Here is an 18,660-nt window from a genome sequence, read left to right on the forward strand (position 1 = left end):
ATTATAGCCTGGTGAACTTTTTTTAGCGTCTACAAAGATTACAGATAGCCAACTGAAGTCGTGACATCTACCCAAGAATTACGAACAAACCTTATTTTCTGTATACTCGTAGAGACCAAATAAAGGGTAGAAAGCAAAAATCTCTGTAGAATTTGTAGAAGGTCTGCGGACATTTTTAGCTTACCTTTTCTGCGATCGATCGATCAAAGCTGTCCGAGATTCCTTCAAAGCAAAGTTTGGAAAGTTTCTGCAATTAAATTCGGCTGAAAAAGGATTCGGTTTATTAAAGAATGTCATCACAATGAAGTTGTTCTATGGGTGGAAACTACATAGAGGTGTCACTCAAACGATGTAGGTCAAGGTTGATGGGTAGTTTTATAATTAAGATGAGTGATTTTTAAGAAAAATCAAAATCACCGTATTTGATCGTTCCAAGGTCAATGTTCTCTTTTGTGATAATAATGCTTGAAGGGGCGGAGCTATTGCCGGGTCTCACTATCAAACCATCATCAAAACCATCTAACAAATAAAGTAAAGAGTCAAAGATACAAAAAGGATGAATATTCAAACAGTCTCGCAAAGATTCGGATTTGTGCGATCTTTCGTGCGGGAGATATTCGAAGTAATGTTTTGCTCAAATCAGGGTCTCAAATTTATGAGACTTCGTACGGGACACGCCCCGTTTGTGTCCATCGAAGGGGCACAATCTGATGGCGGCTAGAAGCTTATGCTGTTTTAACTGGTACAATTTAAAGTTTTGAGGGTTCAAACTCAAACTCAACCGTTAATAATGAAACAAACGAACGTTACTGGGCGAAACTGTCCAGAATACACTGCGTCGAAAATAGCTCATGTGCTCATCACCAAAAAAAATACCGTAGTGATTGATTTTTGTCAAGTGTTAGTTTTTCAAAGCACACCTAACACATGTACATGAGGTGGTCCTGAAGTAGACGGGTGATTCATAGTTACCCAAAACACAAATATTTCTTTAATTTGCAGCGATTTAGACACGATTTCGGCCCCATATTCTCCTGTCAGAGGAACGGGGATCTCGAATATCACACGGCTATCAAGCCTTGTGGTTAGTCTTTTATCTCCAAGCAAAAGTCACTCGGAATATCAGAATAAACAACTTCTCGAAACTTTTTCTGCGATCATGAATATTCCCTGACAACATTTTAAGTATGGACATTTGATTGGTCAGCTCGGAATTGCGTTTTTAAAACATCACTGGCCATAAGGGGGAAGAATACCAAATCCAATTTTCAACTCAATTACTTCAAGATGTTTACACATTAAACAATTTTAAATCTCTGCCTGGGGCAGGAGGAGAATTTTGGAGGAACACACCCATCACCAATAGAGTATAAAGGGGGGACTCTAGAAAAGTGGCTGCCCATGAGGGGGGAGGGGAAATCAGAGGAATATTTCAGAGCCTAATGGGAGGATCTGGTTAATTTCATTGTGAAACAACAAAATTCTGCACATCCATGCACCTACCACCCTCCCCCCCAACCCAACTAAAGCCAACTGAACAACAAGTAAGGGTTAGGGGAGGGGTGGGTGCATAGTTTCAAGTATAAAATTTGTACTCTTACACACAGTGAGGAGACCGGTAAGAAGACTTACACGAGATAAAATCCAACTTTAATCACTAACATCTTGGCAAAAAAAAAAAACAGTGCTTTCAATTTTTCATTGTTCTGAATGATAAATAATCAGAATACTAACTCTGTAGGAGTTAAAGAACTCCCACCATTAAATTCAACTTTATTAATTTCAACTCACAACATCAAAGAAAAATTACAACTAGCAGATTTTTCTTGTGTTGCACATTTTGTCCATATTTGCATCTCTTAGGAGAAAATTTAATGACAAATTAAAATATATAACCTTTAAATTGTAACACCCTAACAGGCATTCAGCAAATATTTTCTTCTAATAATATCAAACTTTAATCTTCAATATACCAAAAATAATTCTAATTCTTTCAACTTTTTCTGTAGTATTTACAATAAACAATTAATATAACTTCTTTCAACCATCTTAACTTCAATCCACAACGTTAAGGAGAAACCACAATAACATTTCTCTTCTGTCGGAAATTTTGTTTACTAGTTGGCTTTGGCTCTTGACCTTTAGCTAAGGCAGCTTCCATTCTTCTTATCTCAATAACCTGGAAAGAAAAAAAATCTTTCCTGAGCAAAATGACAGATACTGGAGTTGTAAGAGTCAAACTCCCTCGTGGAAACTCATTTGGCGGATTAGAAAACTGATGCACAAGAATAAACCAGTCAAGGAGCTTGACTGGTCTTGAATTGGGCTCTTGCCTACTTTGCACACAGGCAAGAGAGAATCTCCCACGAGATTCTGCCCACAATCTCTTCCCTTTGATTTCACATTTCCCTTAGGTATTTGGAAGCAGCATTGCTATTTTATTCGATTCATTCAAAATGCTTTTTTTTTACTATTTTTTAACATAATGTGCATGCAGGCATTAATATTGTTATTGCGATCAACCTTCAACTCAAGGTGATTTACCAATTTCATGGGTAAATACCCAACATTACAACAAACAAAAAGTGTTTCCCTTTTCCCTTTGTAGGTAGGTCTGACTTTTCTGAATCTCCACACCCTCTTTGAGCTTTTGATCAGGGCTTGACACTAACTTTTCAACTCACTAGCCAAGTGGCAGGTGATATCTTAGATGTTATGACAATTTCAGTTTGTTTACTAGCCAAACTGGCTATAGGGAATCAAAAACCACAAACCAAAACTGAATTTCTACTAGTTTGTGGCTAGGTGGCTACCGTTAGTGTCAAGCCCTGTACGTTGATGGTGTTTGTTTTGGCAGGGGAAGGAGGGGGGTGGGTGGGGATTGATGTCCAAGTTTCTGATATTTGTCCCCTTGCACAGTAATATGGTGGAGGGCGCGGTGGCCTCATGATTAGTGCGCTCGACTCCGGATCGAGTGGTCCGGGTTCGAGCCCCGGCGGGGACATTGTGTTGTGTTCTTAGGCGAGACACTTTACTCTCACAGTGCCTCTCTTCACCCAGGTGTTTAAATGGGTACCGGCAATTTAATGCTGGGGGTAACCCTGCGATGGACTGGCATCCCATACGGGGGTGAGTATAAATACTCCTAGTCGCTTCATGCTACAGAAAGCGGAGTTAAGCACCGGCCTAATGGGCCACTAGGCTCGTAAACAGACTTTACCTTTACCATGTAGGGCCAAGGGACTAAGAAAAATCTCCGAGAAGATTTAACCTCCATCCAGCACAATGGAGTTCCTATTGAGTTTCTCAAAATGGTAGGAGGTATCGGAGATAAAATATCAAAGAGCAACATCGCATCACTCTGTTTGATCCCGTTTTTCTTATCTATAAGCTATAAACTGCTCTCATCATGATTTCTCAATTCCAGCACCTACTTTGTGGAGTGGATTCCAAACAACGTGAAGACTGCCGCGTGCGACATACCTCCTCGCGGGCTTAAAATGTCAGCGACCTTCATTGGCAACAGCACAAGCATTCAAGAGTTGTTCAAAAGAATCAGCGAGCAGTTTACGGCCATGTTCAGACGCAAAGCGTTTCTACACTGGTATACCGGGGAGGGAATGGATGAGATGGAATTTACTGAAGTGAGAAAAAGAAATGAATTCTGTACATTCAAGTCTATATTTAGCTATTTATTCATGAACTCAAGATTCCCATTGCGAAATAGTTGATGAGGACGAAGCCCGAATTAATTTCACACCTTAGATTAATCTGATAGCATTGGTATACACTGACCAGGCCTTCAAAACTTAGCAATCAGATAGGCTAGTGTTTTCAATGTATTTTTTTTTACTACCACAAGCAGTAAGGTTATTCAATTTACTGACTATCTATCGCGGAATGGATAGCGAATAGTGTAGCCAATCAGATTGGTGCACTTCTGATATTTATACTAATACCGGGTACCAAGTGCATTCAAACACATGTACATCTAACATTTCTTTTTAACATTTCTTTTTCCGGTCAATGAACGACTCTCTCTCAGTACACCTATCTTCGTGTTGCTCATTTTTGTTGTAGGCGAAATGACCAATGTGATTGGCTGTTACAGGCCCTGAATTATTACCTTATGTTAATCACGCAGCTTCAGAATTGTCCAAGTTGACCTAGGGAGGTGAAACTTGATCGCACAACCATTGGATAGGAAACCATTGTGTCGTTTGGGCCCTTCAGTTTTCTTTGTCATTTTCTGTCTGATCTCCGTCATTCTAGCTATTTTGATGTTCTTATTTCAACAGGCTGAGTCTAACATGAACGACCTGGTGTCTGAATACCAACAGTACCAAGACGCTACAGTCGATGAGGAGGAATTTGACGACGAAGAAGAATCAGAAGCCTAAATAACTATTTGTCACGTCTAAGCGGACAATACAGTTTTTCGTTTAATTCCTCCGCCACTTTTACTCTCTTCCTTCATCCTCTCTTCTTGCTTGCCTTTGCCTCATCTCCCCCCCCCCCCCCCCCCCCCACTCCCCGACTACGCTCAGGCCATTTGTCTTTTATGGCATGCTGGCGCTGTTGTTAAATGGTTAGAAACAGCTGATCAATTTAACTTCGACGTCGAAATGAAAAAGCGGACAAACTTTTATTAATTCAGTTTGGTTTGTAAAAACTGAAACACATTGAATTTGAAGGGTGACAGCTAAAAAAAATGCGGTCATTTTTATGCAAGACTACAAAAATAAACGACACTTGGTGAAAAACATTTTACCAACGAATTCGCCGAACAAAATGCATAACTACCGGAGAGATGCATACAAGCTGTCGATCTGCTCCGTAAAATAGATGAAAGATAACAAACTTATTGTCGTGTTAAAAAAATAATCTCTTATTGTCCAATATTGAAAATAGCATGCGTTAGATTCCAGAATATTTGGTATATCCACCGATGACGCGGAAGTTTTGTGGTAAAAAGACTTGAGTTGCGGTTTGAGTTTGATAAGTAATACCCTTGAGTTGCCAAAAAAATATTTTTGTAATCATATAAAATATTGATTACAATGTGTTGGAGAACAGGAGGTCCTTGTACGTCTATTGTGTGATTATGAACCCAGTTTCAATTTAGCCTTTTAAGCAACTACATCCACTCCTGGTGCATCCTCGAGGTTACAGCAACTCCCTTATTTCTTCGAATAAGCACCCGTGTGTATATATTAAATCTCGTCTAACAGTCTTCGTCCAGCAGTCTTGAATTGAATGCAACGACATAATTCTTTCCAAGATCGTCAACACACATCAGGCAGCATTAAGAAGATAAAGCACAGATGGAGATTCCGCACAGCCGTGATGAAGATATTTCTCTTGGACTGAAAGGCACTTAATTGAGGGGGCGCGCGCTTATTAAGTTTTCCTTTCGACTAACTTTAACTATGTTTCGTATATATCTTTAATTAATAGGAAAACAAAAGCTCCACATTTTTGCTAACATTATCCACGTAGACATTTAGGATAATATGGAAATAGAAATAACTGGATGTTACTTGACTTTTCTCCCGTGTATCGATTCCGCCATAGTTGAAGCTTAAAAAATTATAAATTAAGCGACTATACAGGAACAGGTTTTACTCAATCGAGAAAGTGAGAGAGGTGGTAAAGGCACATATTTGAGAAGAGAGCTTATTTGTGATATTACAGCCTTTGGGGTTGGCGGTAATTCCTGGCAGGGCACTATTCATAAAGACTACGGTATTTGCATGTATGAAAGTTTCAAATAGTTCTCGCACTCTCATTGGTCGATAGGAGAGTTTGGATAAGATCATGGTCGTGCATGACGTCCTGTCGCTTCATTTGACAAATCGGTCTTTTTGAGAAATATGAAAGCAATTCAGGACTCTTTCCGTGTTTTCATGGCCTCTTCCGAATACCTGGGGATTGAGAAGATTCTCGAAAGTTATGCAAACCCTCAGCGGCGTTTCGAGATTTTATAACTTTCTCTAACTCTCCCAACCCGTCTCGTGCTTAGAGGACGCTATGCAGACTCGGAAAAAGTCGGAAACGAACGATTAAAAGCAATATCTTTCATTTATTGTTTTAGCATAATTCCAGGCAATGGTGGCATCCGGTCGTCGAATCTCGAAATTAATTTAGCGACCTAAAAGCCTTCAAAACTGCTGTGTAAAACAGTTTTTAATGAATAATAAGGCACAAAAAACTGAGAAACGACATGTCAAACCCTAAACAAACCAGCTGTATAACTTAGACTAGCCACAACGACACAGTCATTGGTCAAGGCTTATATTTAAATTGATAACATTATTTTGTGCTTACCCAACTAAGTTATATCGTAAAAACGAGTGAAGATGTCTGAGCGTGGCCAGTAGGACGTCACGATGTTTATTGAGACATTGCTTTGAGAATTGTGTTGGACTTAAGAAAATTGACGTACGGTGAATTTGCGTCCAGATGAATACAATTTACAATGCAAGCATTTGTCATCACAAGACATTGCAAGTCAAAACCGAACTCTAAAATGAGACAGGTGGATATTACTGTTTGTAAACCCTTGTAAAATTTCAATTTATTTTGCCTTCACCAGGAAGACGGACCAGCTAAACGTTTTAACCTCAAAAGTGATTGTCGGGCCTCAATAACATCAAAATATTCAAAAGTTGTATAGGGGATTCTTCATTACGACAGTGCAGTTATCAATGACTAACAAGCAAGCTTTAAGGTAAGGAACGACAGAAATTATCGATTTTCTAGCTAGCGGCATATAAAATGATGATCGTGCGTAGCTCTGCGCAATAAGAATGATCGAATGAAAGAGTCGCGTGAAAGGTGGAGTTGTGCCTCTTTTTTAGATATTGATTAGCTCTCAAATTGAATCCTTATACGACTCGTTAGATTTTGTTCTGTTTTTTTCTTTTTCTTTTGGTTACTCTTTTTCACTTCAACTCACTATTTACAGCTCAACTGTCAATCGCTAGCAGCTAAACGGGAACAACAGCTGTTTTTCCTCTGTCCTTTCATCATTTCGCTTAGTGATTTCTAAAATAGAGTGGAATTTTCCGAAGATATAATATATTTTCGCAACTTTAATGGGGGTCTTAAAAAACGGTTTAACCGGCTTCAGCCGTACAACGGCAAAAAATTAGCCGTGAGGCATAAAAAAACTGACAAATGTGAACCTTTGGTCATAAAAGGAGTTAACCGCAGCAAATTTTCTTTTAGTGTACTAACGGAACCTAAAGCAGCGAAATGGCCGCACTTTTAGCCGTTAACCGTGAAAGCCATCATCCCGATGAGAACCTCTCAAATGCAGTAGATAGATAACAATTTTCATGATACAGCCCCTGAAAAAAAATATACACAAAATGAAATAACTGAAGATAATATTTAAAAACTTCGAATCTATTGGCTTACAAATAGAAAAAGATCGAGAAATTGAGCCATCGCAAAATGCAAGAATGGATATAAAAATATAAAGGGTAAAGTTTTAGTGACGGGAATAAAACATGTTCTCGATGTGCATCCCCTGCATAAAATAATTATTGATTTTCGCAAACATTTTTCAGGTTATCAAGCAATACTCACAGCTTGTGAAACGATAGTTTCTCCAAATAAGGGTTCCCTGCAGGTAACTAAGACTAGCGCAGCTATTGTCGGGGGGGAAGGGGTTGGAGTTTTAAAGTACCAACTGGCAGCAATTTAACTACTCTTTTGATTCATAGCGATGTTTTAGCTGAACGATTATAATACATATGTAAATGATTGGGTGTGTTGTTTTTTTAGTGAAAGTATAGGAAGCCTAAAGAGTTAAAAGTCGAACTGCTGCTGTTGAAGAAAAACTTACCTCCCAGTTGCAAAATGTCAGCTAACATGACCGCCATGATGAACGAAACTCAAGCAACGAACTGCTACGATTCTTCAGCTGTTAAAATAGGGGACACTTTTGCGTACTCTCTGCTGTTTGTAGTTTCGCTGGTTGGAAATACCTTGATTGGAATAATTGTCTACAGGACGAAACCATTAAGGAAGCCTGTCAACTTCTTATTCGCGAACATGGCCATGTCAGATCTGCTCATTCCGACATTCCTGTTTCCGATGAAGCTGGTATATTTATACACCAAATCGTGGCAAGGCGGTGACGGCCCTATCGGCCAGTCTTTGTGTAAGCTGGCTTCCTTCTCAGTAGATACCTCCGTAGTGGTGTCAATACAAAGCCTTGTTCTGATAGCAGTGGATCGATTTGGAGGTGTGGTTATTCCTCTTCGCTCCCCACTCATCAGTTCAAAGATGTGCCGGTTCTATATTCTTGCCACCTGGATTATCGCCATAGCTGTTGAGTTCCCAAACCTGATCGCCTTAAAAGTTGTCGAGAATCAAGGAGCGCTGCAGTGTGAAATGAAGTGGAACGACACATTTGGAGAGTCCTTTTTATACCAAGACTACATCCTGGCGAAACACGTGGTATTTTTGTTCATTCCTTTGATCCTAATCGCCGTACTTTACTTTTTTATCGCATTAAGAATTAAATCCCATGATATTCCGAGGAACTCTTCCTTTAACACAAGCAGACAAGGTTTGAAGAGATAAAGAAATGCTCTGAGGATGTTTATTGTTATAGTGTTTGTTTTTGCAATCTGCTGGCTGCCTTTTGCAATCACTCGGCGCCTCTCAAGCACCGGATCATCTTGTAGCTTCCGACATTCCGAACATATTGCCTTTTTTTTAGCAATATCCAATTGTGCCATAAACCCTTGTGTCTGTTTTATTTCCAATGCAAATTATCGCCAGGCTCTAAGGAATCTCCTCAGCCATTTTGTTGCTTCTCCCAGGACTTATGAAGCTGTCGTGTGATTGTGATCCAACCGTACGCGTTTTCGTGTTTCTCAAAGACACTAAAGAATTATTTGCTTAGCTTTTAAAACAAAAATGTACAAAAAGTTACGAAAATTTAATCCTAGAAATTATAGCTTTATCTGAATAAATGAATTAATAAGTACTTTCGAGTTTGTAACTCTTGCGTGTACAGCGTTTCATGACGTCATTTCCACTGATGTTACCCTTACTGATAATGACTCTCGACCAATGAGGCAAGATAAGTTTTTTAGTAAGTTGTGCATTGCGGTTTTATTTATATAATACACCATGAAATTATGGATTTTGTTACACGGTCATGAGAGTGGCATTTGTAGAGAATCAAATAGAATTGCAGTATTGTTAGTTCTATAACTGTTGTAAAAATTTTTGAACATATAAGAAACTAGCTTATGTACAGCGCATGAGGTAATCTACTTTAATGTTGTAAGTATTAATTGTTAGGAATATTTTATATTTCATTACTGTCTTTTGAAAGAAATAAAAGATTAAAAAAAATGATAATAAGAAAAAAGAAAGGAATAATTTCTTTCTTAACTCTTTGACCCCTAAGACATTAAAACATTAACCGTGAATCACACACATTAAGGTCACAAGAATAAAGAAAATGATCACAATCTAAAGAAACCATTGATTGTTAAACAAAATTCTCCTTGTGAACACCTAAGGAAAATTATAGAGAACAGTGTCAGGCATATGCATAGAGATTGGCTTGCTCTAGCAATCTGTAACCCATTGTTTGGTGTCACCATGACTCAGCATCCTGTAGAAAGTTTTAAAGCCTCTTAAACTTATTATCCTCTGTTCCACAAGAGAGAGATGATTCGGCGATGTTTAAAGGGACTAGTTCAAAAGCCTCATGGTTCTCCTGTCCACCAAGCTCCAAAAATAATTACTTCTACTTATTTTAATTTGGCCTGTTAATTGGAAATATTTGACGATAAAATATTGCGCTAAATGAATTCTAAAACTGTCAGGATGCATTCAGTAAAATGGCCTAAAAAAGCTTGTCGACCACATTTCGACGTTAACGTAACGCCATTATTAAGTCAAAAAGAATAATAAGTTTAAAAGGCTTCAATACTAAAATAACAATATGAACTGATTAAAACGTTCAAAACAATAAAGACCTAAGAAAAAATAAAAAAGTGAGTCGTATGGAATCTGCCTGCATATTCAACTTCGGTTTGACTTTCTAAAGAAAAAGTGTTTCAAATACTAAGCAGTCAGTGACATGTTTTCCAATTGCCGATTTTTTGTGTTCAGCAAAGCGTTGGTGAATGCTGCAATAAAAAGACAAACAAACAAAAAACAAAAGTAACGTACTCAAAGAACCGAAAAAAGTAGGAATCAAGCTTAAGTATGACTTCGCTCAGCTCTATTTTGCTAGCGAATCGAGAAAGGTGCAACCCTCTCTAACCTCGCCAGGAAAATGCAACATACTAAATTTCACTTGCTCCTCAAAAGCTCAAACAAAAGAAATTAACATGTCGGACTCAGGACGGTGTTTAAGTTTACCAATCAATAGCATTCTGTTTTCTGTATCTTTAAACCGCATTCTTCTCAACATGTCTCCCTCTCGGCTTCGAAAAACCAACCGGGCTACCTGAGATTCCACCAGAACGATCCCAACTATGAAAACAACGGCAAAAAGGTATCTCACGTTTTATTTGGACGAAAAGAAATGTTAGAATCAGTCAGTCATGTAACCATAAGGTTTCTCGAATTGGTTTTTTTTCAAGCGCTTCCCATCCCCGGACAAAGAAACTGCAAGAGTTTGAAGACATTTGAAGGATTACGCTCAGGCAAGAGAGGATGCTAAATTACCCCTATTCCAAACACAATTTTCTTTAAATTTATTTTGAGAACTACACCTGATTGGTTTCTGGTTGCGCGATGAAGCTTGATGCGGGATTTTTGGCAGCCTGCAGTTTGCGACCAGTCGCCTTCTCGTAAATGGGTGAGTGCAGATTTAAGAGGGTGGGACATCACCGCTCCCCTTCACTACTGCAAACTGTACAAGCTGCTCAAACTCAACCACACTTTGCTTGGTTTGCGAGTACCTTAAAAGTGATTTCACGTCCAAGATAACACATACGAATGACATGACGATTACTGATCAAACATTAGATTGAACCGTTCGCCAAGGTTGAATTTCGCCTTAAGAGTTCTATAATAACAATGAGCCGGAGATTTACAGTAAAAACCCTGCTAAATTACTTTTAGAAGAAAGAACTTGCACAAATGTATCTTCAAGCTGACTGTGAGTCATCAATTTGAACGAGGTCAGTTTTAATGCAACCGCTGTACTTAACTTTGATAGAAGAGCCGGGTCTCTTCACACGAGTCTGGGTTGAATAAACGCAAAGAGAGCTTAAAATGTACACAGGAAAACAGACTTTTAGTTGCTGTATAATTGGTAATATATATACTAAAGTAAGTAGTTTCAATGTTAATATTAGGTAGTTTTCTTAGAATAGATATAATTTTCATTTTATATTATAGCCTGGTAAACTTTTTTAGCGTCTACAAAGATTACAGATTATCCAACTGAAGTCGTGACATCTACCCAAGAATTACGAACAAACCTTATTTTCTGTATACTCGTAGAGACCAAATAAAGGGTGGAAAGCAAAAATCTCTGTAGAATTTGTAGAAGGTCTGCGGACATTTTTAGCTTACCTTTTCTGCGATCAATCGATCAAAGCTGTCCGAGATTCCTTCAAAGCAAAGTTTGGAAAGTTTCTGCAATTAAATTCGGCTGAAAAAGGATTCGGTTTATTAAAGAATGTCATCACAATGAAGTTGTTCTATGGGTGGAAACTACATAGAGGTGTCACTCAAACGGTGTAGGTCAAGGTTGATGGGTAGTTTTATAATTAAGATGAGTGATTTTTAAGAAAAATCAAAATCACCGTATTTGATCGTTCCAAGGTCAATGTTCTCTTTTGTGATAATAATGCTTGAAGGGGCGGAGCTATTGCCGGGTCCTCACTATCAAACCATCATCAAAACCATCTAACAAATAAAGTAAAGAGTCAAAGATACAAAAAGGATGAATATTCAAACAGTCTCGCAAAGATTCAGATTTGTGCGATGTTTCGTGCGGGAGATATTCGAAGTAATGTTTTGCTCAAATCAGGGTCTCAAATTTATGAGACTTCGTACGGGACACGCCCCGTTTGTGTCCCTCGAAGGGGCACAATCTGATGGCGGCTAGAAGCTTATGCTGTTTTAACTGGTACAATTTAAAATTTTGAGGGTTCAAACTCAAACTCAACCTTTAATAATGAAACAAACGAACGTTGCTAGGCGAAACTGGCCAGAATACACTGCGTCGAAAATAGCTCATGTGCTCATCACCAAAAAAAATACCGTAGTGATTGATTTTTGTCAAGTGTTAGTTTTTCAAAGCACACCTAACACATGTACAGGAGGTGGTCCTGAAGTAGAAGGGTGATTCATAGTTACCCAAAACACAAATATTTCTTTAATTTGCAGCGATTTAGACACGATTTCGGCCCCATATCCTCCTGTCAGGGAGAGGAACGGGGATCTCGAATATCACACGGCTATCAAGCCTTGTGGTTAGTCTTTTGTCTCCAAGCAAAAGTCACTCGGAATATCAGAATAAGCAACTTCTCGAAACTTTTTCTGCGATCATGAATAATCCCTGACAACATTTTAAGTATGGACATTTGATTGGTCAGCTCGGAATTGCGTTTTTATAACATCACTGGCCATAAGGAGGAAGAATACTAAATCCAATTTTTCAACTCAATTACTTCAAGATGTTTACACATTAAACAATTTTAAATCTCTGCCTGGGGCAGGAGGAGAATTTTGGAGGAACACACCCATCACCAATAGAGTATAAAGGGGAGACTCTAGAAAAGTGGCTGCCCATGAGGGGGGAGGGGAAATCAGAGGAATATTTCAGAGCCTAATGGGAGGATCTGGTTAATTTCATTGTGAAACAACAAAATTCTGCACATCCATGCACCTAGCCCCCTCCCCTCCCCCAACCCAACTAAAGCCAACTGAACAACAAGGGTTAGGGGAGGGGTGTGTGCATAGTTTCAAGTATAAAATTTGTACTCTTACACACAGTGAGCAGACCGGTAAGAAGACTTGCACTAGAGATAAATCCAACTTTAATCACTAACATCTTGGCAAAAAAATAAACAGTGCTTTCAATTTTTCATTGTTCTGAATGATAAATAATCAGAATACTAACTCTGTAGGAGTTAAAGAACTCCCACCATTAAATTCAACTTTATTAATTTCAACTCACAACATCAAAGAAAATATACAATGGACAGATTTTTCTTGTGTTGCACATTTTGTCCATATTTGCATCTCTCAGGAGAAAATTTAAAGACAAATTAAAATATATAACCTTTAAATTGTAACACCCTAACAGGCATTCAGCAAATATTTTCTTTTAATAATATCAAACTTTAATCTTCAATATACCAAAAATAATTCTAATTCTTTCAACTTTTTCTGTAGCATTTACAATAAACAATTAACATAACTTCTTTCAACCATCTTAACTTCAATCCACAACGTTAAGGAGAAACCACAATAACATTTCTCTTCTGTCGGAAATTTTGTTTACTAGTTGGCTTTGGCTCTTGACCTTTAGCTAAGGCAGCTTCCATTCTTCTTATCTCAATAACCTGGAAAGAAAAAAAATCTTTCCTGAGCAAAATGACAGATACTGGAGTTGTAAGAGTCAAACTACCTCGTGGAAACTCATTTGGTGGATTAGAAAACTGATGCACAAGAATAAACCAGTCAAGGAGCTTGACTCGTCTTGAATTGGACTCTTGCCTACTTTGCACACAGGCAAGAGAGAATCTCCCTCGAGATTCTGCCCACAATCCCTTCCCTTTGATTTCACATTTCCCTTAGGTATTTGGAAGCAGCATTGCTATTTTATTCGATTCATTCAAAATGCTTTTTTTTTACTATTTTTTATCATAATGTGCATGCAGGCATTAATATTGTTATTGCGATCAACCTTCAACTCAAGGTGATTTACCAATTTCATGGGTAAATACCTAACATTACAACAAACAAAAAGTGTTTCCCTTTTCCTGTTGTAGGTAGGTCTGACTTTTCTGAATCTCCACACCCTCTTTGAGCTTTTGATCAGGGCTTGACACTAACTTTTCAACTCACTAGCCAAGTGGCAGGTGATATCTTAGATGTTATGACAATTTCAGTTTGTTTACTAGCCAAACTGGCTATAGGGAATCAAAAACCACTAACCAAAACTGAATTTTTACTAGTTTGTGGCTAGGTGGCTACCGTTAGTGTCAAGCCCTGTACGTTGATGGTGTTTTTTTGGCAAGGGAAGGAGGGGGGTGGGTGGGGATTGATGTTCAAGTTTCTGATATTTGTCCCCTTGCACAGTAATATGGTACGAGTGTTACAAAATAAAATAAATTTAGGAATACAAATTGGAAACACCAGATTTCATTTCCCTTGATAGAATTATTTCTGATCCCAAAAATTTTAACATGGCAGAGGTTACAAGTAAAAATTTGCCAGCAAGGTCACAATGATTATCATGTACATTAAATTTTAAAGTTATCGACTCACTTCACGATATTTGGATATTACAATATCCTTGATCTGCAGAGGATTCAATGGTCCTTGGACACTACTCTCTCGGCGAATGAACACCTGTAAGTTAAAAAATGAACAAAGTTGGCAAGTGTAAAATTCAATGTGGAATGTATGATCTTCACTGTCATTCTTTCCACTTTTTCAATGTTACAAGATCATGGATAATCTAAAATTGGGGAGAATATCTCTCAAAAGTAAAAGTGAAGTCTGTTCGTGAGCCCAGTGGCCCATCAGGCTGGTGCTTAACTCTGGTTTCTGTAGCATGAAGCAACTAGGAGTATTTCTACTCCCCCCTGGATGGGATGCCAGTCCATCGCAGGGTTACCCCCAGCATTAAATGGCCGGTACCCATTTATACACCTGGGTGAAGAGAGGCACTGTGAGAGTAAAGTGCCTTGCCTAAGAACACAACACAATGTCCCGGCCGGGGCTCGAACCCGGACCACCCGATCCGGAGTCGAATGCACTAACCATGAGGCCACCGCGCCTCCACAGAATATCTCTTAGGGTGACCTCAACCAATTTCAGCCTTCTTAACCTCCCATAGGGTACTAATCAACACTTGTTGTCTGGGGGTCTGGGGGGAGGGGGGTCAGGAGTTGAGGTTGGGGGAGGATGTTGTTTGATGCCAGGAAGGCTAATTTACATTAATAGAATAACAACTAACCCTGCCATTTATGAAGGATATCTATGTCTTATGGAGATTTTCAAATTGTAACTATGACTTAGGCTGTATCTTGATGTCTATAATTCATATCACATAAATAGCTCTGGCAGTTTTCACCCATTTGAGAATAAAATTATTGGAAATTGTGTGTAAGAGTCGGAGACATAGGTCTAATCTATTTTTGCCCACCTAGTGCATCCAACATTTGAATTTAAGCTTAGGGCAGATTTAATTTGTCATTTCCACAAATACTGAACACCTCCCAAATAACAGAGTCTCAGACATAGGTCTAATCTGTTTTTTTTCCCCTGCATTCAACATGTGAATTTAAGCTTAGAGCAGATTTAATTTGTGATTTCCACAAATAGTGAACACATGCCAAATGACCGTTAAATGAACACTTGTGAAAATATTGAAAAAAGTAAGGATGCCATTTGTCTCCTATTTTACCTGGTTTTTCCTGGTCTCATACAGTTCACCTTTGACACCAGCCTTAACAGAGATCTCTATCACAAATACATCTGCTACGTACATATATCGCCCCTCTCTTCTTACTCTTAGTGTTGGCTGATAAATTACGGGTACAAATTTCACCCTATGCAAAGATTCAAGGATAGTTGAATTACTTTTTCTAAGATATATATACATCATTCTATAGTTATATATTTTTGTAATTAAATTCATTGTCTTTTTTAACTAATATAATTATATCATATACAAATTACTCAGATTGTGATAATTTTTTTTTGAAGTTTCAAGCTCACATCTAGACACATGAAAATATTTCAGAAAATATTTAAAATTGCCACTTATACATTTTACATCTCTCACTAGTACATGTTTGTACTCAATCCTACACACCCTTTTCTCAACTTTCATGACAAGAAAGTGTTCAATGATAAATGAATAAATGTTCTGATAAAAGACTCAGCTAAATTGAGGATTCTTTAGGACACAGTTTTGTTGAACAATGGCTAAACCTTTTTAAATAATCAGACCAAAGTTTCTATTTATTATTATTTCTCTATTTTTATTATATTTACTTGGCTGGTTCTATAATAACTACTTACTTGTATAAAGAATGATCCACACAAGGAATAAACTTCTCAAATTCTTGGCTGATAGTTGCCCTGATATTAGTTTGCATTCTTGGTGGGCAATGAACACCACGGACAGTACCTGATAAAGAATGATGAAAACCACAGGTGGTTCACAAATGAAAAATGTCCATAGGATGAAAAAAAAATTGAAATTGAACTTTGAAGACCATTAATATCAGGTTTCAAAGCCAGCTTTCTGGATGAGCTTCTTGGTCTGTACAGAAAATTTTTGCCATTGAAAACATTATGCATCTCAATGATCATCTAATGATCACAAAACCCAGGTAGTTTAAATAGTTTATAATATATTGCATTTTTTACTGAATAAGTGCACATATATCTGAAGCCAGCTCATGCATTTCCTTCAACAGGATACTGATCCTTTCATTTCAAAAACCGTTTTCCTCCTTCCACAAGGGACATATATGCCTCTTACCATTGTCAAGGACTCCTGCAATAAGTACACCACCATCTGTGTTCAAAAAAGCACTTCCATACTTCTGAATATGCTGTGAGTTAAAACCAAATGTATACCAATTTAACAAGGTATAAGCCACAGTGGTCTAGTGGGACTGTGAATGTCATAATTAATAGTCACAGAGTAACTAAACCAAAAATAAACAAATAAACAAACAATTATCAAAATAAACTTTAGCTGGTCTTGCATCAAACCTCTCTTATAGGAAAAATATTCTCACCTCCAGAAAGACAGAGGGGACAGAAGTCCTCCTGATTAATAGCTTTGGCCCCCTCTTTACATTTTACTACTCTTTGATATGCAAAACTATGGGTGAGCCAAGAGTGGGTATTATAAATGATTTTTTATGGTTTTACCTCTGGTAAAATTGTAATTGGGTAGCTTCCACCCCCTGTTTTAAACTCATGATGATGGCTCTCTGTCACACTGATGGTGCTGTCTAAAACATAGTAAGAATGGTTCCTGAGGGAGAAAAAGGTTACACTGATTTCATTTCTAGGTAAATTTTCAACTTAATAAAACTATGAAATAAAATGTCAGTGTCAGAATATTCCACTCAGTTTTCTTTTTTTAGACACTATTTTCAAGTGTTATTTCAAGCTCTATTTTGAGAACAGCAGGCTCTACGCAGAACCCTTTTAAAGTTACCATTTGGTGACCTTAAACAATTTAGTGGGTGGCAGAAAAGCAGTTTTTGTCTAGCTAGAAAAAAATAAAAAACATTAAAAAAGAGAATGAAAGGGCAGTTAGCCCTTGCCAATTCAACTTCAATTAGCCCAATTTTACTTCAATAGATGGCAGTCAGCAGCTCAGCCAGGGCTTCATTAGACCACTCAATTTAGGGTCCATTTCCTATGGCTGACCACATGAAGATGGCTCCCTATCAAGAGGTTAAGCATTTTCAGGCCTAAGGTATAACTTGTGACATAGTGAAGGGTAAAGCAAATAAAGCTATCTCAAAGAGGGTCTCATGGGATCCATATTTTTAGCCTTATTTGATAAGAATAATGTTGATGAGAGAATTGCTAACTTTGTTTTTACTTTGACATCAGATCCTTAATCAGATGGATCATCTTTGTCATTGGACAGGTCATCGATCTGTCTACACCTCATGATAAGGCAGGGGTAAAGAAACTAGGATTGGCTCTAACCAGAGAGTTTCATCAGGTCTGTGGGACTGGACCTGCCTCATTACATACAAATACCTAGCTTACATACCGCCATTCAAGCGATGATGTTGCAGCACTGAATGGAACTGCTGGTGTCATAATATATCTTGCGGACCTCAGTGGGCCAGCAGGTGTTGTGAATAGGATTGACTTTACATCCTGTGAATATGTTCGTGACGTCAGTGCCTTCAGAGCCACATTCAACTTCTGTTTCACTGTGTTCCCGACTTTCCTCACAAGTGAAACAACAGTTCTCAGCTTTTTAGGCTCACTTTCTGCATCGATGCGCTCCTGGTCGTTGGAATTTCGTTTGCGTTTAAGGAAGTTCATAGTGTCTGTCAAAAACATAAAGATATTTGTTGACCCTTGGTTTTCAAAAGGATCGATCCATCAATCAAGAAATGACACGAAGGTTCTTTTTAGGAAACCTGAATCGGCGCTGGCGTCCGTTTGACCGATGATAAGTGAAAGATTGAGAATCTCGACCGATCACATCCGGTGTCGCATTTTAATAACTATATATATAAGCATATCTACAAATGATTCAACTCCCCTATACTTTTTGGGCATCTTTACTTGGAATGAATGACATATATTAAATGTACCAACTTACCTCTTACTCATTTGAAAATCCCGCTCGTCAAGAGACTGGTGCGAGTATATCTTCATCTCCAGGGAGTTCTCCAGGGATTATTTATCGGTCCATGCGATCGGTGTTCGGCTTGCGGT

The 18,660-nt window shown here is 38.2% G+C and overlaps 3 protein-coding genes across 4 annotated transcripts; 2 read left to right on the forward strand and 1 right to left on the reverse strand.

Annotated features, from left to right (window-relative positions):
* Window positions 1-3,408: 3,408 nt before the first annotated feature.
* Window positions 3,409-4,421, forward strand: LOC148719425 (tubulin beta chain). Its single transcript, XM_088740316.1, has 2 exons — window positions 3,409-3,644; window positions 4,299-4,421. The coding sequence occupies exons 1-2, from the start codon at window positions 3,501-3,503 to the stop codon at window positions 4,398-4,400; spliced, it is 246 nt and encodes an 81-aa protein (XP_088596442.1). The 5' UTR covers window positions 3,409-3,500; the 3' UTR covers window positions 4,401-4,421.
* Window positions 4,422-6,595: 2,174 nt separating this feature from the next.
* Window positions 6,596-9,563, forward strand: LOC148719426 (substance-K receptor-like). 2 transcript variants are annotated; one of them, XM_088742044.1, is made up of 2 exons: window positions 6,596-6,730; window positions 7,792-9,560. In XM_088742044.1, exon 2 carries the CDS (start codon window positions 7,867-7,869, stop codon window positions 8,593-8,595), a length of 729 nt encoding a protein of 242 aa, XP_088598170.1. In that variant the 5' UTR covers window positions 6,596-6,730; window positions 7,792-7,866; the 3' UTR covers window positions 8,596-9,560. The 2 variants fall into 2 exon arrangements, with proteins under 2 accessions (XP_088598170.1, XP_088598171.1); XM_088742045.1 differs by lacking the exon at window positions 6,596-6,730 and adding an exon at window positions 7,455-7,636 and having other exon boundaries at window positions 7,792-9,563.
* Window positions 9,564-13,049: 3,486 nt separating this feature from the next.
* LOC111338802 (schlafen-like protein 1) lies at window positions 13,050-18,631 on the reverse strand. Its single transcript, XM_088741207.1, has 8 exons — window positions 18,545-18,631; window positions 17,981-18,266; window positions 17,119-17,224; window positions 16,721-16,793; window positions 16,255-16,363; window positions 15,635-15,779; window positions 14,491-14,574; window positions 13,050-13,562 (listed from the first exon to the last, which is right to left on the reverse strand). Exons 2-8 carry the CDS (start codon window positions 18,259-18,261, stop codon window positions 13,452-13,454), a joined length of 909 nt encoding a protein of 302 aa, XP_088597333.1. The 5' UTR covers window positions 18,262-18,266; window positions 18,545-18,631; the 3' UTR covers window positions 13,050-13,451.
* Window positions 18,632-18,660: the final 29 nt, after the last annotated feature.

This window comes from Stylophora pistillata, chromosome 12 (genome assembly GCF_964205215.1).
Source record: "Stylophora pistillata chromosome 12, jaStyPist1.2, whole genome shotgun sequence".
Classification (NCBI taxonomy): Eukaryota; Metazoa; Cnidaria; class Anthozoa; order Scleractinia; family Pocilloporidae; genus Stylophora; species Stylophora pistillata.